Here is a 25,797-nt window from a genome sequence, read left to right as displayed (position 1 = left end):
ATGCTCACACAGAAGCACATTTATACTGCAGATCATATCAGTGCCAATTAAATAGACACTAGAAACAACAGCGATTGCTCTCAGGTGTTATGAATACATTGACAGTGATGAATTAATTCTTTCTGCCAGGATGCATATCTATTTATGACAATATGTCATCATGCCTAGCATCACACAAAGCCTTCAAAAAGAGACTGTCACAACTGGGATGGCCACTGTGGGCAGTCAATATCCCCTCTGCTACAATGTCACAGTGACATGATAGTAAGGCACTTCACTATTTATGGCATTCTGCCCTCAATGAGAACAAAAAGTCTGGAAAAAATGAAAGACTCACAGGCTGAGGCAGAGAAAAGAAAAAAGAAATATCATTGAGGAGTATCCCTCATGTGGTGACCAATCAGTGACCTACAGACCTTCTATTTTCAACTGGAATCATCAAAAAAGACACTATTTCTTTCACTTTAAGATGAAACACGAAGAAATGAGAACAGAGTAACAACAATTCATGAATATATCAGAATTGCCTACATATAAAACACTAAATAATGATTTCATTGGTCAATGATGGTCTCAACTGTTCTTCAAGGGTCAAGACACACCATGCCGACCTTCAGCCGTCGGTCGACGCTGGACCGTCAGTGAACGTCTGTCGATCTAGTTTTTGTAATGTGTCTGGAACAAAAGGTAAGATTTCTGTGTTTGTGTGTGTCCTTCAACAGGATGTGATTCTGACTTTCCGGTATGAGACAAAAAAAAAAAAAAAAACACACAAAAAAGTTTTTGCTCAATTCGATGAATACTTTATTTTCAAAGCATCTAAAAAAACGGATCACTTTACAGGTTTAAGCAAGCACGAACAAAAAAATCTTTATTCATAAAAACAGCTGCAAAGTCGCATTTTAGCACAGCTGTGGTTATAATTACTTTTACCCCAGTCCACACTAACTAACACACAAACACAAAGTTCTGCTGTTCACAGATCCAAAATCTAATTCTACAAAAGTTTGAGATTAAGTCCCATAATATTCAATGTAGTAAACATATAAAATTGAAGTTCATAAAAATATTCACTACACTCAACTTTTCTCAAAAAAATGATATAGATAGAGATAAGATAACAGTATTACTGAAATAAATGGATTATGTTCATCTTATTATCAAGACTATTGTAGATTTTATAGTGAGTAACTTCTTTGTTAATTATCTCTATATTCTTAGTTTATATTTTCAGTGTTTTAGCTGTATTAATGTATTGAAGCTGTATTTTTTTCAGTATTTTATCTAAACTTTCACCTGATTTTGTGTTGTTTTGTCAGAAAATATTGAGGAGACTGTGATGGTCAGGTCCCCCTGTAGTGGTTTCCAAACTCAAAGGGACTTACCCAGCTAAATAAATATAACAAAATTAACTCTCAATGTCTCTTCACCAATATGAAACAGATCATTCATATTTTCGCCTTTCTCACTGTAACACTTCAGTACCCATAAGATGAAAAGACATTGCAACAAATATATTAAAATAATCTTTCTTTGATAAATTAAACATCCTGGTTAAAGGGTTAAATTTTTGGGGGGAAGGTAAAGTGACAGCAATGACTTAAGACATCCACCCTCACCATCCAAGAGGCCACCAGTGTGGCCTGATGTTGAAACAGTGTGCACTTTCAGATGCAGTCCCTCTAATGGCTGCTAGACATATAAAAACTAAGACTGTGCTGATGTCAAGAGGAAGATCTTTGAGTTCTTGAGAAACTGAAAGTATTTTCTTCCAACAACCAAATATCAGCATGCAAACAGGCTAAGCTAAATTGCTGACCACAGTAGACAAACATGTTAAACATCAGCATGTTAGCACTGTCATCTGTAGCATGTCAAAGCTGACCCAAGTACAGCCTCACAGAGCCACTAGCGTCGCTGTAGACTCTTATTTTAAACTAGAGATCATTCAGGATTTTTGAGGTGGGGCTGTATGAGATACTTATGTACAGTCAGTGTATTACAAACAGTAGCTGGCAGTCAGCATGCCCTCTGTTTGCAGAAAGACAGGATGTGCACCTCACAGCTCAGCGTTACCTCGCTGTAGAGAGGGGTTGATAACCAAATGTGTTTTGGCCACTTTGAAAAACGCCTACCGAAAAAATGCAATATCGGTCTAAGTGGATGCTGTATTGAGTGTTTTCAGCGTGAAATTTCCTTGCAATCGGATCACATAACAGCCACTGACAACTCCCTGACCCAAACAGCCGACCTGCGGCAGATGAGAAATGTAGTGCCGAAAAAAAAAGCTGTGACGGCGAGGTAAAAACAGCGGGGAAAAACACCCAAACATAGCATCCACTTAGACTGATTTATTTCAAGTAGGCCTTTTATAAAATAGCTAAAATACGTTTTGATATCAACCCTTGTGGGGTGTACGCATTTCTGCAAACCAGGTGCGCACCAACTGCCAGCTACTGTTTGTAATACACTGACTATAAATAAGTATCTCATACAGCCCCACTACAAAAATCCAGAACTATCCCTTTTAAGATTTCACCAGCTAATTCCAAAAGGCATGGTACCATTACAGCTGCATTACAGTCATTAATATTTGGTCACAAGGGGGAAGAAAAACTGCTCATCCTGCAGCAACAAAGAAACATTAGCATCCACTCAGGATGCTGCTTGGTGTTGTGTAGCTGTAATGTCAGTTTGCAGGACATGAAGCAAAACAATGAGGTATAAGGACTATACTACTATAGGGAGCTAAAAACAACTGTAGAGCCGTAGACCTGGGTGGTAATTCTCTGTGATCGCTTGAAAATTACACACAGTCATTTGATTTAATGTTGATATAAAAAATATTGATTAGTGCAGCATTAAGGCCTGTTGGAATTATGCTTGAGGGCATGTTTGCAAGGTTTCTCTGGACATTAAAGTTTATGTAGTGGTTGCTTCTTGTACTATCATCATAAGCTCTACGCTGTTGTGCAAATTTGGAGTCAGTGTTAGTCTATGGTGCTCAGTATACATACTGAATACACACAGTGTTTCTACAGTTCATCTCGCGGGTGTGCGTCCTGCAGCCACTGTTTGTAGACCGCCACGGGATCTATGTTCCAGTGCTTGTGGAAGGAGACGGCGTTCTCCAATGTCTCAGAGTAGTCATACGGTCTGGCCTACAATAAGAAGAACAAGTCGTTTGTCTGTGTAAGTGTGAGTCCATGTATTAGTCTGCTTAAAAAGTATTTCACTACGGAAAGGATGGTGTTTTCATCAAACTGGGCTTTCTATGCAGCGGAAAGGCCCATATTTACCTCTGAAATTGGTGCTGCATGACCAGAGAAAACAGCAAAGGGCTGTTGCATTCACTTTTGCTCAGGAGGCAGAAAACCTACAACTTTTTTTGCTTTTTTAAAGAATAATTTTGGGGCTTTTGCCTTTATTATATAGGACAAGTTAAATGTGAAAGGGGGAGAGAGAAGGGGAGTGACATGCAACAAAGGGCCGCAGGCAGGAATTGAACCCACATTTGCTGCAGTGACGACACAGCATCTGTACATGGGGCGCCCGCTTCTCAGGTTAGTGAATGGGCACCCTAAAAAACCTACTACCAGAATGCACCGTGCCGCACCAGGCCAATAAACGCTCTCTCTCGTGGATGACATCATGCAAGCTTGCACGTGTCACAGAGGAAACAATATGACGTGTTAACGAACAGTTACCTAAAACCAGATCATCCCTGCAACGTAGCAAACATGGCCACGGCAAAGACGCATGAAGTTGACGGTGAGGGCTGCACCTTTCAGGAGTGGTGGGAAATTGAGTACTTTTTCACCTTAAGATGAAACAGTTGCGGTTTTGTCATTTGTAAGTATTTTTCTTTTTCTTTTTTTTTTTTTAAATAACCCATATATTGCAAGAAGTAGCTGATCCCTGGTTATTTTCATATTATCTAATCATACCCCATTCAAAAAAGTTTGGACACCCCTGCAGTAACAGAATGCACTGGGCACGGTGGTGGTGGGCACACGAAAATGCAAACTACAATATATACTGTAGTTCAAGCAACAGCCCTAAAGCCAGTGAGCTTAAATATAAACAGGGAGATGTGGCCGCTGGTAAGATGGAGGGAAGTTTACTACGGTTGTTAACACATAATATATATATTGTTATGACACAAAGTTGGTTAAAAATTGGCAAAGCATCCCTTTAACAATTCATGTTTCATTCAATCGAGACAGGCTGACAGCAATTTACAACAATTTGACTATTCAGAGTAGTTCATTTAATATTCCTCTATTATATTATATGCCTTTATGTCTTTTTCCAGCTATATTTAGTGCAGAAAAACACAAAGAGAGTATTATGCAGAGCATCATCTGACACTGTATGAAAGGTTAATGGCTCTTATAAACATTTTTATCTCATCAAGTGGAGTCTTTAAATACTTGCAGTTGCTTAACCATCTGCTTTTTCATTTGTGGAAGCTGTTTTTAAACCTGGTGAGCGTCACATCATCAAACCTTGTTCATATTGAGTATTTAATAACATCAAGGAGTTGAGAAGCAAGGTAGTCAAGGGGGGTCCTCACAATAATTTTAACAACACGTGTGTGTGTGTGTGTGTGTGTGTGTGTGTGTGTGTGTGTGTGTGTGTGTGTGTGTGTGTGTGTGTGTGTGTGTGTGTGTGTTGTTCCTTACCTGGTGGAACAGTGGACTATGTGTGATGGGAACTCCGAGCGAAGTGAAGCACCTGCCAAGCACCATGTCATCAGGAGCGTCATCACTGTAGCAGCGACACCCACTGGAAACTAGCCTGGATACCGCCGCCCGACTTAGCACCATCCTTAACACAGAAAACAGATATTTAAATGAGAGGATAATTTACAAAATTATATATGATACAAGATTTTCAGGCCTGTGTGTGATTGAGCTGAGGAAAACTGATGTTCTGTTTTGGTTTTCAATCATGTACCTATAGCAGTCAAAGTTTTTGTATTTCAAAGAGGCAGTGTTCAGTGAATTTTGAGGTAAATATACCCTCTTCTTCATGTATAATATTCAACCAGGAACTCGTGCTTTGTTCTTTCTGGACATTCATTAGGTTGCCAGATGCAGAGCACAAAAATGTTAATGTTGTTCTGTGTGTGTAAATACACTTCTAACAAGTTTGCCACAGCAGCACACAGAATGTCATTCAATCTATTGTTAATTTAAACATACTGACAACAGCAGCTTTAAATTCAAATTATTGCTGTATGACAGGAATTGCACAGTACTAGATATGCCTAATGTGCAAAAAGCTGCATGACCTATAAAACAACATTTTTTTCACTTGACAGTAGAGTGCACTACTGAAAAACAGCTCTAAAATTTGGAATATTTCAGTATCTGGTGAAAAGCAGCCATAGTGTTTTGGGGCAGGTGGACACAGACTACACTGTACAACCTGTGTAACACTGCCATACAGTAATGAATGTTATTTTATTGTGACATTGTTAAAATCTTGTATAGCAGCTTCATTCCTCATAACTGTGTGTATGCAGGGATTTTATGAATCTTTGTTTTGCTTCATAACTGCATATGAAAGGGGAAGAAAAAGGAGAGAGACTGGAGGGAAATAACAGAGAAGTTTTTGAGTTTTGAGTTCAGTCAGAGGCTGAGCTGAACATTAACATACAGACACACTCCCACAGAAATGGTCAGTGTGTCCGTTGACAACTTACCGCCACCATCTGTACAGCTAAATCTGCATTTGGAGGTGAAATAGACAAACGGCCTGAGGTTCAAATTTACAGCAAAAATTCAGTTCATTTTCTGTCTGAGCACACTAACGGTACCACCACATTTCCCTCACCCTCCTCCTCCTGTGGTGTAACTGTATCCATTCTGAAGCAAGCTGTAGCCGTATCTCTCCCCCAGGCTCACTGCCTCCTTTGGGTCATAGCAACGCAGCAGTTGCCGCAACCTGGGTAAACTACAGATGGACAATAATCAACAGACAAGATGTGAGGTGCACGCATGCATTCTTTCCAAACACAAGCACATACCATAAACTGTAAAGACAGCGTGTGGACACACAAAAACAACACCCTAAATACATTAAATATCTATCATAAGAAACTTTTAGAGGATCAAAAGCAATTTCTTAAGTTGTTTCTGTACTGCAGCAAAACTACTTTAAAGGTTTTGAGCTTCTCTCAGGACTGACTGACATTTCTCTGTGCCTCCTGCAAGCTTTGCTGCTTTTGTCTATAAGTTACAGCTTTATAATTCTAACTGGCTCATGAAACCAGGCATAATTAAAAACCAGCGAGTGACTTGTGTGTGCAGGATATTTAAATAAACCACATTTTTAAAAGAGATGTAACACAGGAAGAAATTATTAACTTTCTTAAGTTTATTTAGTCACGACTGCAATTTCAGTCAAACATGAATTTCAGCACAATGTTTCTGTTGATGCTTTAACGATTTTCACACTGTATGTTTTCTTTTGTGCAATTATTCTTATTTTTTTGTATTTTTTCAAAACCGGGCTTCTGTCGTAAGTACTTTCACACAGAACCCAAATATTACATGGCAAAAAAAGCAATGTTTTTTTTTTTTTGTCGTGAGGTCGATTTCTCTGAGGATTTGCCCAACAAATAGAGGCATCAGCCAGTCACGCTGTGTGAAATGGACACCGCATTACCACATCACAACAATGGTGGATGTGTTGCAACTGTCGATATGAAAAAGTTTTGATGCAAAATATTCTCAGGCAACTATTTTGCATTTTCATGTTATCTTTTCATCATGCCTCTAGCGTGTTAAGGCTGAAAGAGTAGTAGGTTAAAACTAAAAATGTTCTCCCAGTTACCTGATAAGTGTATCATCATCAGCAATGAGTAGCCAATCAGCCTTTGGCACAGCTTTGCTCAAGAACCGCCTCAAGATGGCAAATGTCTTCCCACAATGCCCTGCAGGGAAATAACATAACAAATACTGTTACAGAGATGAAGCACGAGACCTCATCTGACCCCAAGAAAGAACATCAACTGACTGTTAAAATAAAATTATTTATGAAGAGGTCCAGTATGTGTGACTCCTCATTTTATTTAACAGAGAGATGGTTTTATCATGTGAAAATATGTATGTGAAAAATGCGACACTGTGCTCGTAAAATTACTCACAGCAGTTTTTGTCTGCCAGTATCTAAAATGGTTGTGACCGATTATCAGAAGCAGCATGATTTAAACCAACTCAGTGGTACTGTACACACTGCAAAATGAAAATGATCTGTTGTATCTACTTCATAGGGCAGATAAGATCTTTTGGAAAATCTGGCACACAGAAAATGCACACTTGTAGAGATGCTGTTAACTGTGGCACAAATAGAGAACACAGAATATATTTACATCAAGAAAAAGAAGCTAGAGCACTTTGTGAATATCATAGTGAAGAGGCTGGTAAAAAAAAAAAAACCAGAAATACTGTTTTGGATCAATGAAAAAATGATCCGAGAGAAAAATGAGACATCCAAGTCAATACACCGTACATAGCTCTTCATAAGAGACAAAAAGAGAAGGTCAGAGGCATAGCCTTTGCTTCAGTTCTCCTGAGTGCGGGTGCGTCATCAAAAAGGAAAACAAGGAGAAAATATCAAACTACAGGAAGAGTGATGCACTTGACTGAAAGGAACAAAATGATAAAATGATAAAATGAACAAAAGCCTGGACATGGAAAGCATTAAAGACTGTGATCAGGATGGATGTGAGAAACAGATGCAGGTGTAGTTGACTCTGTACCTTTCCCCCTGCTGTGTGAATGGACTTAAAAGTTAATTAGAGGGAGCAACACAGGCAAATCTGTGCTCTACTCAGGAGGATGTAACACAAGAACACATTTAATACAAAGATAAAATTGGTGTCTGTCCATTTTTCACTCAAGCCGAAGCTGCTCAGCCCAGTCACTGTCTCTGGCTTTAGAGCCGATTATGGGGAAGTTCAAAAGTCACCTATCTGCCTATTCACTGGGAAGAGGAATGGCTTTGTGACCGCCTTGTCTTTTGTCCTTTGTTTTACACTTCAAACTGCAGCAATTCTTTTACAATGTATCTTTCTGGGTATGAATCATCTTCTTCTGATTCATGGTTTTACCAAGCAGAAACCACCGAGGCTGAAAAACTAAGCCAATAACTGCAGTTCATCAAGTGGCCACTTAAGTTTGGCTCAAAAACAGAGGAAATCCCCAAGGACACCCATGTTACAATGTCCAACTTTACAGCAGAAACAAACATCACCACAGCCTGGTACAAAATAAGTTTAGGTCTCTGTAGCTAATTTCAACATTCAGGACAACTCTATGAGGAGTATTTTTTTATATAACTCACTTATTACTCACTAGGGCTTAAAGTTAAAAATATTTAAGGTCCCGCTCTGGGATTATCTTCGGCACTTGGCCGATTACAGCCGTAATGATACACATTACAACATCACTCCCTCTCGTGTGATATTGCTTAAATATGGAAGCCTATATTGTCGATGTGCAGTGTGTCTATTTTAACACCTGAACACACACAAGTCATTAACGAGTGAACCATTTTAGTTTAGCATATTTGCATGCTAAGACTTGCTAATTGGACCTAAACAGAAAGTACAACTGAATCTGATGTGGATTTTATTATTTCTGCCGGTATTTAGAGACATGAATCAACGTATTGGAAAAACTACAATTTTGACTTGATGATGGTGCTAGATGAAGTCAGAAGATCACAAAAGTTTGTCAGATTCATCTTCTGGGGACTATGAATATCTGCACAAAATATTTTACCAATTCATCAAGTTGAGATATTTCACTGATTGTGTGCTGGTGGCTCTATTAGGAAAAGTCAGAGGATCAGCAAAGTCTTTTGAATTTATCTTCTTGGCACAATAAATGATCAGAGTGTTAGTGACTAGTCCATCACCATCCACTGACCCATTTTTCAACTCTCTATTTCCGGACAGGGTCACAGTGGTTGAATTTGTTTCCAAATATCAATAAACTCTGCAACCTTCACTTCCAGCTACTTCTCTGTGATCTCCAGGTGCTTCCAGGACAACTCTGTGATTGAATCTCTCCAGTATATCCTCGATCAGCTCACCTCTCTCAGTGTTGGGCACTCCAAGACTGATTGTGGGTATGGAGGCATCAGTGACATCGCTGTAATACTCTAACAACCCAGCGTCTTTCTCCCAGGTTGCCTTCACCACCGGCACTGTTAGGAGAAAGAGGGAGAGAAAAATAACTCCAGCAACATTCGATACAAACCATCCAGACACAAACAAGAGCCCATAATTGAAATTATTTCTGAGTGCCTACTGCAAACCTGTAAACAAAAGAATCAAAAAATGAAGGATATCTGCTACCTCTGACAGCGGGGAGAAAACAATTAGGCTGTCTTTGAACAAAATACTGAATAACTACGTGTTCACTCACTGCATGTTGATTGATGTTGATGGATAAGAGCTATATCTACATTAACACCACAAAAAGAGACCTGTCAGTCATAATCACACATAATTATTTTTTTACGACAAATCTTTTGTTAATTCATTCTAAAACAAATCCACTAACAGACTGATTGTAGATTATACTACAGTAGCAGCTCGCTCGCCAACTCTAATAACCCGAATTCAAAATAATAGCCAATTTAATCACAAGCTGCTCTTTGTCCTTTTGATTTTGTTAATTGCTCTAAAATAGTCAGTTCATAACCACTGACTCATTTCAACCCTAAAAGCAGAAATCAGTGTTTATGATAATTATACCATCTGTTGCACTTTCAGCAGTCTAGATGAGTGGTTTTCACCTGACAGCTTAACTCAGGCTGAATGACCAGCTAAATATTTTATAATTTCAATTTTATCCTGTGACTTACTGCAAGAATTTATATTGGCAATGACAAAAATTTACACAAAAAGTACAACACAAATAATTAATAACTCAATTCATGTTTGTTAAGGATTTCAGTAAAGTTCAGCTTAGCAAACTGATATGCAAAAATATTCATATTGATCTTGTAGGTGCATCTCACTGCTTAACAATTCAAAAAATCTCTTCACTGCCCGATTACAATCGACAAAAACTTGTAATATTATACTCCATAAGACACGCAAACTCATAACAATAATGCAGCAGACAACAATATTGTCAGAGAATGTCAGTTGTGGAAAGTAATAACACATTTACTCAAGAACTCTACTTCAGTAAAATTTCGAGGTACTCTTATCCACACGATAATTTCCTTTTTATGCTACTTTATCCTTCAACTCCACTTCATTTCAGGGGAACATTTTTTATTTGCATTACATTTACTTGACAGATATAGCAACTGGTTACTTTTCAGACAACAGTCGGTGCACATGTGGCTGAGGTCTATTCGATCATTAATTAATTAATTAAATGTATTCAATCACTCATCTCTCCCTCGGCCTCTTCCTGATCTTAAATAGAGGGAGGTGTGTGTGGAGCCAGCAGTCCTCGGCAGCTCCGTATCGCTCTAAACACTAAGCCTGGGCACATTTTTAGCAGTCAAATCAAATGCAAAGGATTTAATTTACATCCCTCTTGTAACTTTATAACATTCAAATATTCCATTTCACTGGAAAATATGTTACATTACAGGAGCTAAAGACACTCTGACTTCTGTTACACTGAGACTTTCAGAACAGTTTGCTGATAATACATCTGTACTTTTAATTAAACAGGATTTTGAATGCAGGACGTAATTCAATATTTTTCATTAATCTTTTGGTTTACTTTTCACTCAAAGTAAAGGATCTGAATATTTCTTCCACCAATGAATGAAATTGTTTTTGCCCTTTAAAAATAACACACACGCACGCACACGCACACGCACACACACAGACACACACACCTCGCTCTGAGTGGAACTTTTGGCAAGTTTTCACAGCAACAAATACGTCTGTCTTTGACACTGGATCTCCCTAGTAAAGACAGAAAAAAAACATGTTAGTGCTATGACATGAGTACACAGATGAACACAAACACAGTGTGAGGTGCAACATATACAGAAAGAAATTGAGTTGGGATGACAAAATGAGGCACACAAGGTCCTGACATTGTAAATACGTATTATCATCTGTTCAGACATGTCAATACTAATATCTCTTTTGTGCCGAATTTCCCATTTCAGGTGTCACTTCTTATTCCAGAAAATTACCACCAGTAATCGGGATGTAATTACTTATTTACAGTTGTCATTTCTGATCTGCTATGCACACAGGATAGTATAAAATATAAAGTATAAACACCAGATGCCTCCTCAAGATGCATGAATGCAGTAATTCAGGTGAGCTCATGGCAAGCGCTACATTATTCATGTATTCTTTCTGGCAGGCAATCTTCAGATTTATGCACCTTTCATACCACATAATTTGGAGACAGAGTTATTTCATGCAAAAGTATGATGATATATAATGTGTATTTTTATATTCCTGCGTATATGAACACTTCACTATCATTTTAATCCTCACATAAAGAGAAATTAAAGGATCACAGCAGCAAAAGGAAGGAAAAAACATGTACAAGTATGGGAAATGAAGCAAGAATATACATAATGAAAATGATTATGAGAATGAGAAACATCTCCAGCCAGGTAACCTTAAAGCAGGTAACCTTTTCCTTCTCTTATTTTGTCGTTTGGCATGTGATGAGCACATGGGGTGTTTTTATTACTGGTGGTCCTTGGGGGTTACTAACTATTGAGACAGCAAACTTATGTGGCACTAGAGCAGATGAAAAAGTTGACACTTTTGTCCTTTAGTTGGTTGGTTAGTTAATTAGGAACGTCTTTTTGGAAAATTGGTGGTTTTGGCTTTTCCCTGAGGTTCTCCACCACTCTGACATGAGGAGGATTTGTGCTCCAGATATAAGGTCTTGTTAACTTTGTAATCCCTGAGAAAGTTTTGTTAATGGTGTGCAAAGATCATCAATGTGACCAAATCTGTTAGTGTCAGATGTTCATAATAAACATGTTCAAAGTTTCAAATAATGCAGTAAAATATCCCTGTGAGCACAAACCTCAGGCTCACACCAAACTTAGCACTCTGTTTGCAACGTTTTTCTGCCTTTGAGACAAGCTGACATCAGTTCATGGTGGATATTTATATGGTCATCTGCTCCTGGCACACTACTGCAAGAGTTAAGCCTTAAGATAAGAGTAGAACCTACACTGCTACACCTACATGCTTACCTCAGGATAGCAATTAATCCTGATTGCAAATGTTGGCACTTTCTCTTGGATTTCAAATCATATTCCTGCTGGAACATGTCCAGGTGTGTTCAGAAACCTTTACTGGTGATCAGGGTAGAAAGTGCGCTATACTGTGTTACAGGCTGCAACGACGTTTCAGAAAGACAGAGATATGGAAGACCCAGAAATTCTGCTCAGTCAGAGCAGACTGGGCTTTTTCAGGAGGGGAGCTTAAAGAGAAAGGCACTAAAACAGAGCATTTCAGACAAAGGATGAATACAGGTGTTAAAGCACAGAAAGCATGAGGAAAATAAAGTTATATTTGACCATTACGACATGTAAAAATTTCCTGTAAGAAACCTTAAATACATGTATGAACCTGAAAATGAGCGTTTAAGTTCCCCTTTTAAGATTCTACGAGTCCTGTCTCATAGATGTACAAAGTTTTGAGTACCACCTTTGTTCTTTAGCCTTGTGTCAAATAAACTGGTATTCTTGTACAATAGGCCTTGGCAGTGTCAATTTGCGTAATGTCCTCAGTGTTTGACATTTAAATTAGCTGGGCAGCTGAATTTTAAAAGTGATTTAAGGTGATGGATCATAAAAGCAACCATGAGAGACGTCCCTGATGTCCTCTTGATAATTACCTCAATCAAAACCTTGATGTGCCCACATTAGCTGAGCATATTAAGTCAAGATCAGTCCTGTCACTACAATATTAATTGTGTTTACTTACACAATATTAAATGCTTCTTTGGGTTGTTACATTTTATATTCTGTCCAAAGTTGGACATACCACATACAAGGACACTCCTATCCATGCACACCCATCACACATGCTCAGAAATACAAACATACAGGCAGACTCTTCCTGCAAATATATAAATGTCACCCAAACATCATGATGAAAACGTCAATGAATAAAAGTTCTACATACGCAGTTGGGCAGGTAGGTCGTAAATGTTGTAGCACAGTTGTCTCTCGTCTCTGTACAAAACTCTGGAACTTCTGTCAGCTTGGGACCATTTCCTTCCTCCCAAATGTACAACGCAATCTAGAAAAACAGAGATGGATGTGAAGATTTATGTAGGCCTAAGTGGGTAACAGTTGAAACAGTGAAAGGTTCAACAGTTCAGTCTGGCTCCTCAACCAGTAAATGTATCTAATTTCCTGACATCTCTGGCACTAATAACTCAGTCAATGCGCTTACTTTTTTGATAAATTATTTAGTCTCTAGAAGTCAACTGAGAGTTTCTAAAGGGGACACACAGCTCAAGGTTTATGACTCACACTGTGCATCTCCGTTACATCTGTACCGTGCATTTTAAGAAGGAGTAACAACCTGTATTTCTGTCTTTGCTGAGTCTGAGCACCAAAAAAGTTAAGCAAAAAAGCAACCCTACTCTCACCTTGAATTTACTCTCATGCAATTTAAAAATATAGAAAATTTTCATTCCAATTATTCTATAATGCTATTTCAACTCAATTTCATACTGGCAAAGCAGTGTAACACGTTCAATGTGCATTCACAATCTTCCACACACACAAAAACTCATTCTTAGACACATTCAGAGCTTTTGTATATTATGACAATAGATCTACAAAAAGCCACAGACATAAGCTGCAGGCACATTTTGAACAAAAGGTTAGCCAGTCGATTGGGGAACACCGTCGATCACAGTTATATGTCTAAGTGTTTTAGCTCAGCAGGCAGCCTGAGAGACGAGACAGAAGAAGCTTTTCACAGCAGCTGTTGAGGCTTAAAGTAGACCTGAGTTTTAATAGAAATAGCTATTCTTTTATAGTAATAAGTTAAGACACATCATGCAGATTTACAAAACTCCAGGGTTTGTTTTAAAGTACCTCATGTTTCAAGTCGATGGTAAAATCAGACTTCAGATGCTCGTGTTGGATCCGCTCAGCGAGTCTGAAAAACATTAAAGTGAAAGATGCTGAAAGAAGTGAAAAAGCAGAATTGAAGTGGAAACTTTCACATTGCATACGAGAATGTACATTACTGAGTCAAAGTTATGGAAGTGCTGAGTCGGTTTGATTCAGCAGTCCCTTTGACTCCTGTTTAGTGTTTATACGAAATATATCAAAATGTGCGTTTTCTGCCTTAAAAACTCGCTAAAGTTCCACATTTGAAAGACTGGTCACATGCAGTAGTAGAGATTACATTCTATAAACCTAAAATCAGTAGATTAATGTAGATTAATTTTATGGGCCAACATAAAATCAGTGAAGCGCCTGTTTAGATTTAAGACAAAAATGTAATTGTGACTGACATCTTTTTATGTTTTATTAAGGACTGGGGTCTTCTTTTGTATGTGCTGTCTATTCTTATTTACCTAACTCGTGTTTATTTCCTACACCATGACCTGTCTTCTCTTTTAACCTCGAGATGTGTCAAAATCCTGTTAGTTTTATTTTGAAGGTCACCCTTACGTTGTAGTGTGAAAACCACATGAATGCTACAAAAAAAACGTGTCATATTTTATTGCTAAGAGCGTTTAAACTCAACTGTTTAAAGCTACATATTACAAAGTGATTTTATCCCAGACTTGTTGCTGTACCATTACATCCCCATCAACCATACATTTACTTTCGTCTGCAGTTGTTGTTCCAACTTGAGTCGGGAACTAATTTTCCCAGTCGGGAACTCATTTTTCCGATTATACCGACACCCATAAATGCAGTTAGTTTGTGTGTTTTCCCTGTTTCAGTGTCAGATCTTCTGTCATATCTACGTCTGTGTTTGTCGCTGCTGTCTCTTGTGTCAACCCTTTTTTTTTTCTTAATTTAGCTGTTGTTTTTTTGTCCCTCCGTGTACTGAATTTTTGTTTAACCTGTTCCTTCAGTTTTTGTCGCCTGCCTGTTTTCATTCCACAGAACCAGCCTGCCATTAAAGCTCGCTTTTTGTTTAGTCATCCTGCCTGCCTCTTGCTCTACATGATAAAGCTCTCTTGTTTCCATGTACCGATCCTTTCTTTTAAAAAAAAAAGAAGAATGGAGAGAAACTTATCAGTGACACATCGATGCTCACACATCTGCACCCACACACCTCTGGAGCAGCGGCGTGCTGAGAGCCCAGCCTGCTGCTGGGGCAGGGAAACTAAAGGAACTGGGGTCTTCAGAGAAGGCATAATGGTGGATAATGGAGGCTTCGTTGTCATGGAGACGCTTACCCAAAAACCATTCCTGTGAGGTGCAAAAGGAAAGCTGCTCAGTTTTTTGTTTTTATTCTTTTCTTGTCTTTGTTTAATATGTACATCAGTGCAGTAAACTACAGTAGATCACTGAAAACTGTGTAATGCACCTATTCAATATTGTTAGAAAGATGATTGCGTGTAAGGGTGTTTGCATCTCACCTCTTGGACTTGATATCTGCGGAGGACTTGCAACAGAAAAGGGAGTGTGACACTGGTTTCCTCTTCAATGAAGAAAAACCAGGATGCTAAGTGGCCATAAGTGGCAGAGAGGCTGAAAAGATCCACATGAAGCTATTCATTTCATGCATTTATTACTACCGAAGGTATCATTAAAGCTAAATTCAATTAAATCGTAATGAATCTGTTTGGATTCATTTGTTCATCATCTCCACATGTGTGTTTAACACTCACTGAGGAAGTGCAGGGAGGATACTCCAATCCCCTTCATAGTGTGACAGCTCATGGAGAAGAAGAACTACTGGAACGCCCTGCAAGAAACAAAACAACTAAGTTTGACAATGAGTACAAACTCCCTTTGTTGGTGTGAGAAAACAATGGTAGTATAGTGATATTCAAGATAAAATAATAATAATACTAATAAATGAATGAGTGGATGAATAAACTCAGTAAGAGATAGTAGTAGCAGTGATATAGGTAAACGTTAGTAATTGAGAGGGAAGGAAAAGCCCAAAATAATCAGTTTGACTGGCCATTTATTGTATTATTACAAGCAGAGGACAAAAAGCATTTTTCTTCCATGTTCTGAGTGTCCCAAACAGCACCTAAGCAATGCTAAAAGTACAAATTCTTCATTTTTTTACCCCTTATTTCCATATTAATAACAACAACTAATACAGAAATGTTATTTTACTTTTGGGACTTTTTTCGCTTCTGAATTTAAAGTGTTGATTTGCTGATTACTTGAGATAAAAGGTTGGGCTTCACCAAAGTGATTAAAATACAACATGAGTAGACATGAATATCTTGTCTTGGTAATCAATGCTAGTTTTTGAGAAACCTAATGCCTGAAGACTCTGAATATTTCAACTTTAGCAAATGTAAAGCTACTCCTAAGACAAAATATCCAGAGAATACTTAATTGTCTGATTAAGCATTGTATTATTCATTTCTTATTGCATTATTTTAGTTTAAGGTATGACATACACAAAGTTTTGGTGGTGTACATACAATTAAAGCAAACGGACACATATTATTCACCAAAAAAGTATGGTTACTTTATGTCGGCACATTTAACGTCCACGTGTAAGCACACCTCCTCTCAGGTTTACCCCTCAGGGTTAACTTCAGATTCTGACATGGGGTTATTTCCAACCTGCTGTAAGGGTTGTGGTGAGATGTGGGTGAAAAGAGCTGAGAGAGCAGCGGCCAAATGAGGCGACTCTATAATGAGGTTGGATGATGAGGCTGAAAAGACGGAGCGCTGGCACTGACGTCTTGAATTAAAAGCCTGCACTTACGGCCAATAACATTTTATGAGCCATGTGACACGGCTGTAACAAAGTGTTTATTGATCTCTGTGAAGTCAGGATGTGGATATGATCTGTGTAAACAAAGCACGTTCATCAAAACTGAAATGATGCTGCTTTTATTTTGGCAACAGCACGACCACACTAAAGCTGTGTAACTATGATTTACTGTATGAAAACACAGAGTGTCAACAAATAAACAAGAGAACAGCCAAACGTCCGTCACACAACAAGCTGTCAGAGTTGGAGCGTTTGCCACCTTTAATCCACCTCCAGGCGAAATAAACACCTGGTAGTGCGTCAGTCATAAAAATGCATGACGCACAACCTGCCCTCACTCAAAACACCTTGCTAACATCATGGTCTATCTAGCTGTGATAAACATCAAATCTAGAAAAAGCTTTCATTGTCGACCTCACTCAGACAACAAAAACTCCGCCTGTCAGCACGAGCACACATGCAGAGATGGTTGTGTACAAACAATTGAAATTTTTCTCTTAATGGCACAATTAGAAGCTGCAGTGGCTCTTTATACAGCATGTGCATCTGATTTCATAGTGATTTAAGTATTTAATGCAATCTCTTTATTACCACAAAAAAGTCATTCATTCATTCATTCACAGCTGTCTCTGTGAATATTTTTTAATTCACCATTGTTATGACAAATATTTTTTTTTTAGCTTTTTCAGCATGCATGCCACTAATTAAAGTATCATGTTTGTCTTGAATACTGTGCATGTTGCTTTTCTGTTCATATTTTTCATACCGTGTATTCTCTTTTAAAAAAAAAATCATGTTCTAAGACACAATTAAGCCTCAACCCCCCAAAAAACTCTGCATTTTAGCAAATTACATGTTCTGATGAAACGGGTTTAAGCATTTATAATAAAAAATAATCTATCAAAAGAACTGGAAATGCTGTATATTTACATCACTGCATTAATATTGATCTCAAACTACTTAAAATCACATTTAGTTTCATCTGTTTATTTTATACTTGGCCTGCATCAGTGTTCAGGTGGCTGGACAGTGTGAAGCAGCAGCCACAAATATTCCAGGACCTACGGTTTCATCAGAACATTGCATTGTAACAAGATGATCAATTTCATTCACTTCATCTCCCACTGGTTTTAATGTTTTGGCTGATTGGTGTATTTCCCCGTAAGTTATGTTGCCATTATACATATGATTTCTTGTATATTTATAATCAAAACCTTAAATGGGTTAATTAGGGATGTAGTAACTTTTAGAAAAGAGAAACATTTGTGCAGACCTTCAAAATGTTTGTATGCTGATCAAAATGTTTTATTGTTTCCATTTTCCAAAACAGGTAACTTGACATCCAAGGTGCAAATTAACATTTGTAGAATCAGTTTAATTTGACTTTTGATTGAAATAGTTATGAATGACAAATAGAGTTTGGTGATGACAGGTGGCTCACTCATTTGTGTGTCTATTTTATGACCATCAGTGGTGTTGACTCAAGTTATACTTCGACCCGAGTCAGACTCCAGTCACAAGTTTGATGACTTTAGATTCAATAAAATAAAAAAAGATTTACAACTTCTTGGACTTTGGACAGCAATGACTTGTGACTTCACTTGGACTTGAGACTTTTAACATTAAAATACTTAAAGATATACTATATATATATTTACCCAGGTCTTTTTGGAAAGAGAGAGTCATAGACATGTTTCTGATATGTGATGAATTAAATAAAAAAAGACAAAAACATGCAACATTCAGTCTGTTGTAGCACTGGTTAATAGTGCTTTATGATAGCAATACTTTTATGATTAATTTTGGTCACACTTATTTTAACAAACTTGTTTTAATAAATAAACACTCATTTTAAAAAGCCTTCATGCTTTTTGTAAACTGAATATATTATAACTTTGTTGGTAAAATGGATTTACATTTGGTGAGGACGGTATTATGACAAAGGGACTTGACTCTGGGCCTTGAGTGCAAAGACTTGAGACCTGTGACTTGGTCCAGTCTCTGGCATGGGGCTAAACTTAAATCTTTATTTCTTTATATAGCAATTTCCATTCAAACATGCAGCCCAAAGTGTTTCATATAACAGAATAAACTGATGTTCCTCGACATTCTCACTAACTGCATTTTCTTTCTGTCTCTCAGGGAGAAATTGGTGCGGAAACACCTTAAACCAGCACCGCCAACACATGGCTTCAAAACAAAACAATCATAGAGATGTCAAATTCAATCACGGCTCCCACTCTGTGGCTGGCCAGCCACTCACTGATGCATTCACAAACGCAGCGTATGTGCCTAAAGTTTTTCCAGCTGCTACACCAAATTTGTTGTTTACAGGCTGCAGTTTGATTGCAGAAGTCTCCCAGCTTAACAAAGAAAACACACACTCGGAGAGAGGTTAAGAGACTATCGTTGAGTCCTTGTAAATAGAAAAACAACTACATATTTCTTGGCTCAACCACATCCTGATAAAAACTAATCAAATCTGAAACATATGAAGTTTTCAGTAGTCATGGGAAATAAAGATTTCTCAACCGTTTTATTACCTCTCCTGAGGAAGTCAAATTTCAGCTCAGTTTGTTTGTTGTCAGCAAAACTACTTGCCTGATTTTTACGTAATTTGGTGGAAGGGTGTCGCATGGACCGAGGCAGAATCGATTAAAGTTTGGAGCAACTCGGAAACACAGGGCGCATACACAAATTATTTTCACTTTTGGTGGAGGTCTGCACTCTCCCCGATGCCAGTCTAGTTTTAAATATGCTTCTATAGAAATCTTTCCACAGAGCCCCTGCTGAGTGCCTTCTGCCATTTGTTCTGTGTGGACTGAACATGAGTTTGGAGGAACTATCAAAGACTTTCTGACTACACTTCTTTTTATTTGACAGAAATTGTTCCCATCAAAGGAAAATCAACAAGTCTGTGTCTCTACTGCAGGCTGTCTTGTCCATATGTCTATCATCTCATTTCACAGAGCTCTACAACAAATCAGTTTTCACAGCCATCCTGCAGGAAAATATTAGTCAATAATTACAGTGTGAGAGCAGAGAGCTTGGTTCCTCCCAGCTCCAGTAGGAGAGCTCTATGGCAAGGAGGACACCTATTGGTACCAGTGTAATACCACAGCAAAACATGAGCTCCAAAAGTCGCTTTAAAAATGAAGCTGCTTGTCGCATCACTATCCTGCTATTTCCAGCACACCACCTTGTATGCATTTAGTCACTATATACACAACATGAGCCCTTAAAGCTATAGTTATATAGCTTTAAGTATAGCTATAGTCATATTTGCTAAAACTACTACTGTATTCACACAGAATGTAACAAGACAAATAATCTGTGAAAAAAAATCATATTCCTCAGCGTACTCTATTGCCGTGTAGCACGTCTCACTGCATATTAAACAAGAAAAACAGATCACAGTCTCAGAGTCTCTAACGCAGCTGTCAATCATGTCAATCACTGCCCGTGAACTGTGGTCAAACTGTCAAACTCATTCATGATCAGAAATTAGTTAGCAAGTTACTGCATTGCCTATTTTGCACCTCAAATGCTCAGAAACATGTTATACCGTCTATCTGTGAAATAAGACATAATTATTGAGGCATTAGTGTGACGCAATGTGACAAAATATGATGGTGCCCATGACATAAAATTTTCTAGGTGCACGCTGTGAAAGGAAAGTGTTAAGAGACACTAATTTAAGTACCTTATGAGGAACCATATTAAGGTATACAGGTGGGTTTATGTTGTAGTCCATAGATTCATAGTTTACTTAACTGCTGCTACCTTTTCTACAAGGAACTCCAAAGTTGCTGATACTAAATAAATAAATATTGTGAAAGTAATAATTATATTAAAGTAAAAAATATAGTAACAAGACCAAGAGTATTCATCCTCAGGGGATGAAATGAATGGCTGGACAAAAATTAAAGGCAATCCATCCACTATTCAAAAATATTTCACCTAAAATCACATAATAAAATAAACAAAATACCTAACTCATGGTGGTGCTAGAGGAAAAGTCAGGGAATTACCAACATCAGTAAGGTGACAGATCTTAAATTGTTGCAATCTCGACCAAAGTGGTGGACAAATCAACTGGAAATCTAAACTAAGTTTAACTCAGTATTTTTGAAAGGTTACGGGTCTCTTATTATTTTAATGGTGAGATTTTAGTTTGATTTTTTAATGACACACAGAGAATCTACCTAACACACATATGTGGTGGACACACAAACAGCACACAGGAAAGACCAGTGTTAAGATCTATACCCAGCAACAGTGCTGATCCACTGCCTGCCAGATGTTACCTGTCCCACTTCAGCTGCCTGCTGCAAAATCTCTGTCTTCCTCTGACCAGCTCGACGGGCGTGGAACGAGTTCCTCTGACTCTGAATCACCACAACAACCTCCTCCAATCCTTTAAAAGAAACAGAGGATGCAGAGCGATGACTTATGAGGAAACTCAAAGAGGCAAAGAAAGAGGGAGTTTGTGAAATGCAAGAATTTGTTTGCTTGCCAGGAAAACCTCACAGTGACAACAAGACTCCACAACGTCACTGTCTGGCTTTCCCACACACAACCACTCGTAAAAATACAACTTGTGTGCTTTAGTTTTTGTATGGATTAACCTTTAAACACCTGGATCAACATCAGTTTTCTTGTGCTGCATTCAGGCACCTTTCACAATCATTTTTACCTCTGAAACCTGAGAAAATTTGTTTGATTTTTTTTTTTTTAAACTCTGGTACAAACATAATAAGCAACTTGGCAGGAAATGCCCAGCAAACTACAAAAAAAGCAAAATTGACAAGATATTATTAATGATGCAAGGGAAAAATGTCCAGAAAAAAATAAAATATTTCTATAATTCCATTAGTTAAATTTTTTGAATTATGTACAGATAGAAAGAAAGAAAATACTTCATTTTTAGCACTTTATTGAGGTAATTTTCTTGTTTTTGTTTTGTTTTGTTTTTTTTTCCGTTAATTTTCTTGTAACTTCTTTACAAATTTCTAGCTAATTTCTGGGCATTTTTTTGTTCAGTTGCTCATCAATCTCCCCTGTTTTTGATAGTAATCAAGTTATTTCGCTCAGATTTCAAAGGGTAAAACAAACAGGATGTAGTGGATTACTTAGTTAGTGGGTTTTGTAACCTTCAGTAAGGGCCAGGCTTGCTTTTTCCCTCTGTTTGTCTCCTTACTAAGCTGAGCTAACCAACTGTTGGCTGTTGATTCATATTTAGAGCACAAACACAACAGTGGTATCAATTTTGTCACTGGCAAGAAAGGAAATAAATGCATTCCCCCAAATGTTAAAATCTAAGAAAATAAGATTTATTGACTATAATGAACAATCTTAGATTTTCTATGTCTGGGTCGAGCTTTTCATTCACTCTCTGTAAATCCAATCAAACCTCATTATACGCACCACATAACTGATTTGCTTTCCTAAACAGTGCGTCAATGTGGACAAAACATCAGATGATCTGAAATCCCTCACTCACCAACAGAGCCATGTGCCGCGTGCTCCTCTTGTCCTGCTGCCTGCAGGGAGTCAGAGGGATTCTCGTTAAGTCTGACACACACTGCTAAGCCACATGATGAAGCCATAATCACAACAAGAAACTGGAGGCAGCACTTACATCAGCACGACCTGAGCGATGGTCTCCAGCAGAGGCACCTTGAGGCGGCAAGAAAATAAGCTACGGTGTTATCATAGCATTAAAATGCATTAAATAGTTTTGCTGACATATGTGGTCAGTTCTTCTTTTTGTTACATTTAATGATCTGTGGATCAGCAGAAAGCTATATATCAAGCTATCAAGTTTTGGACTATTTGTAAAACATTAAGAACATAAAATATTTAATCTTAAATTTTTGATTGTGATGACGCTGTTCTCTACCACTCATACATTACACAAGACACATCAATCAATAACATCAATAACTGTTAGCTGCAGCCCATTAACAAGCAAATATTATGTCAATAGACTTATCTTCACTTTAAAGGGACCGTTCACCCCTTAATCAAAAATAAAGTTTCCCTTCCATTTGTAGTGATATTTATTAGACTAGATTGTTTTGGTGTGAGTTGCAGAGTGTTGGAGATATCGGCCATAGAGACGTCTGCTTTCTCTTGGATATAATGGAATCAGATGGCATGCAGCTTGTGATGTTCAAAGCACCAAAAAATTACATTTGAAAAACTCAATGTCAATGTCTCTTTGCAGAAATCATGAGCCGGTTATTCAAGACCGACCGGCCCATGCTCGTGACAGTACAAGATGTAAACATTCACGGTTTACTCCTCAGCTGAGCTGTAATGTTAGCTCGTTCAGTGGTGCTCAGCGAGCTGCTGCACACTTCTTTCTGTGCAGTGACATGATTGGCAGATCTAATGTGGCAGAGCAAAAATACTTATGATACAGCTCACAACAAGGTCTGAGGATTATCCTGAGTAACCAGGTCATAATTTTGTTTTTAGACATTGCTGAGCACCACAAGCCAAATGCCGTCTAGTCCCATCACAGTCAACAGAAGGAAGACAACTCTATGGCTGATGTCTCTAACATTCAGCAACTCGCACCAAAACAATCTAAACTGATGAATAGCAATACAGATAAGAGGAAAATGGAGTATTTTCAATTTGGAGGTGACCTGTCCCTTTAAATATTAGTGCAACAAGTATTAACTATGCAGGACAGGAACCACATTTAACAACAAAATGTCATCGTATGACATGAAATAATGGTGCAAGCAAAGTAGCAAACTCAGCAGTAGTAATGAAGTTAACCCTAACCCACCAACACCTCATCACTATCTTCACAGGATAAACCTAAAACTATGAATGCAAAAAATTTTAAAAAATAAATAAAAAAAAAAAGCCTGAATCCAGGACAGCTATATTTGCTACTGCTCAGTGATCAGACATATTTTTTCCAACTGTTTTCATTTGTAAAAGCAACATTTGTGAAAGTACAACATTTACGCATTTATATAGGCTATTTTTTCTTTTGCTGCAACTATAACATCACAACTCAAGATGTAGCTAAAGGGGGAAAAAAGACCCAAACAAACCGGAACCAAAAACAACATTAAAGAAAGTTTTTCAAAAGGCAAACAAAATGTGTTTTACATACCCTGGGCTACTTATGAGTGTCAAAAAGTATAACGGTGTACAAGATTGTCATTTTTTTGACAATGTAAGGAATATGGCTGGAAAAAGCAATTGTGCCGTTCTCTGTGGGCACAGTTAATATTGGATATTTCAAGAAAATAAATATCCAATATATTTCCAGCCCTATTAAGCAAAATGCTGCCTGCAAGACCGACATTTTACCTTGTTGTGGTAGGAAAATGTGTAATTAAAAAGATTGATATTTGACTGTCCAGGTAAGCCTAATAGAGGATGGTCAGGTGTAACGCAGTTTATTCCACAGGCCCTGCACACTGCATGTCACAGACCTCCTCTCAGGACTGTGTGATTGACACTTCCCATACTCTCCTGTTAATTTTAAAGCCCCTGTTAAAGACACTTTACAACGTTCACTTTAAACAGACTGGAATACTTGCAAGTTCAATTTGCAAAACTAAAGTTTAGCAGAACCACGGGGTTATAAATACACGTTAAGTTCAATTTCACAATCATCTTCATTCTTCCTATTAAAGCTTCTGTGAAATTCTAACTGTGCATACTCTGGTAGGAGGCATATTCACGGATGAGAAAATATCTTTTACATCAGATATTTGATTACCTTGACGTGCATCGGTGTACTTTCACCTGCATCTTGTTAGCAAACCCCATGGGATCACCTGAATTTGTTTGTGGAGCGTCAAGTTACACAGCATAAAATCACCACTTCCTATTTTAATTTCAAATTAAAGCAAAACTATCAATATTTCGTTGAAAAGCAAGTACCACTGTTCCCCTTAAATATGTATTAACAGATCATTTAAGCTCTAAATTAATCTGCTGATACATTTTTTAAACTGTGAAGCACTCTGTCATGTTATATTGCATTGACAACTTTACTTTGAAGGCTAAATCGAGCCGACCTGACGCAGTGTAACTTGCTTCATGCTAGCGGTTGAGCTAACACAGTAGCTGTCTTAGTAGGTAAGGACCCACTTACCAAGACAAAGAAGGAGCACAGCGACCAGTTTGCATCCGTTCGCCACATTATGGTGTGACATGGTTCCTGTGGCTGCAGCTTTTCGTCTGAAATCACCGTCTTTTCATGGCAATGTGGAGAAATTGGTTAGCTGTTAGCCACATTCCTCTACTGGCAGAGCTCGCCTGTAGTGACTGTTAGTGCGGAGCTTTAGCGACCTCTAGCGCTCAGCAGATTATCTAGTAAATACAAGACAGTAAATAACAACTAAATTAATACATATAAAATACACGAACAAAATTTAAAAAACAAATAATAAATTAAATTAAATAAATACTACAAATAATACATAAATAGGCTACACCAGAATAATACTGTATTCTTGTCATCATATGTGCAATATTTAATGTAATTTATACTAGCAGGAACTGTTTCTCATGTTGAGCAGCTCTAAAATGTCATCAAGTAGGACAATTTTATTTATTGTGCCTAGTAGCTGAGATACTTTTTGTTTGTTATTTATGTGAGGGGAGGAGATGGTGTAAAACAGAGGAGGTATGTAAAATCATTTTTTAAGCACCAGGGAGGGACTAAGGTTTTTTTTTATGTTTATTTAGGGAAGGGACATACAACTTTAAATGGTTATGTTTTGTTTTTATTTTAGGTAAGACAAGGCAACTTTATTTGTATAGCACATTTCATAAAACAGGGCAATTCAAAGTGCTTTATAGGGCAATAAAATAAAAAACATAATAAGGGATACAGA

At 37.8% G+C, this 25,797-nt stretch overlaps 1 protein-coding gene across 1 annotated transcript; it reads right to left on the bottom strand.

The window, feature by feature from the left end:
* Nucleotides 1–2,503: 2,503 nt before the first annotated feature.
* Nucleotides 2,504–25,113, bottom strand: b3glctb (beta 3-glucosyltransferase b). Its single transcript, XM_042499625.1, has 15 exons — nucleotides 25,053–25,113; nucleotides 22,563–22,600; nucleotides 22,425–22,464; nucleotides 21,229–21,338; nucleotides 15,846–15,922; nucleotides 15,594–15,705; nucleotides 15,287–15,423; nucleotides 14,086–14,149; nucleotides 13,160–13,276; nucleotides 10,885–10,954; nucleotides 9,109–9,222; nucleotides 6,844–6,943; nucleotides 5,842–5,961; nucleotides 4,686–4,830; nucleotides 2,504–3,161 (listed from the first exon to the last, which is right to left on the bottom strand). Exons 1-15 carry the CDS (start codon nucleotides 25,111–25,113, stop codon nucleotides 3,036–3,038), a joined length of 1,431 nt encoding a protein of 476 aa, XP_042355559.1. The 3' UTR covers nucleotides 2,504–3,035.
* Nucleotides 25,114–25,797: the final 684 nt, after the last annotated feature.

Source organism: Plectropomus leopardus, chromosome 13 (assembly GCF_008729295.1).
Source record: "Plectropomus leopardus isolate mb chromosome 13, YSFRI_Pleo_2.0, whole genome shotgun sequence".
Taxonomy (NCBI): domain Eukaryota; kingdom Metazoa; phylum Chordata; class Actinopteri; order Perciformes; family Serranidae; genus Plectropomus; species Plectropomus leopardus.
This window is presented reverse-complemented; position numbering and strand designations above follow the sequence as displayed.

Bases quoted from the DNA above. Each gene is read 5' to 3' on its own strand.
- b3glctb (XM_042499625.1), bottom strand. From the start codon at position 25,113: ATGTCACACCATAATGTGGCGAACGGATGCAAACTGGTCGCTGTGCTC. The intron at 5,962-6,843 runs GTAACTGGGAGA...GTCCATCTGTAG, and splicing joins GATGATGATACACTTATCAG to TTTACCCAGGTTGCGGCAAC. The intron at 4,831-5,841 runs GTGAGGGAAATG...TTCTGTGTTAAG, and splicing joins TACACCACAGGAGGAGGAGG to GATGGTGCTAAGTCGGGCGG.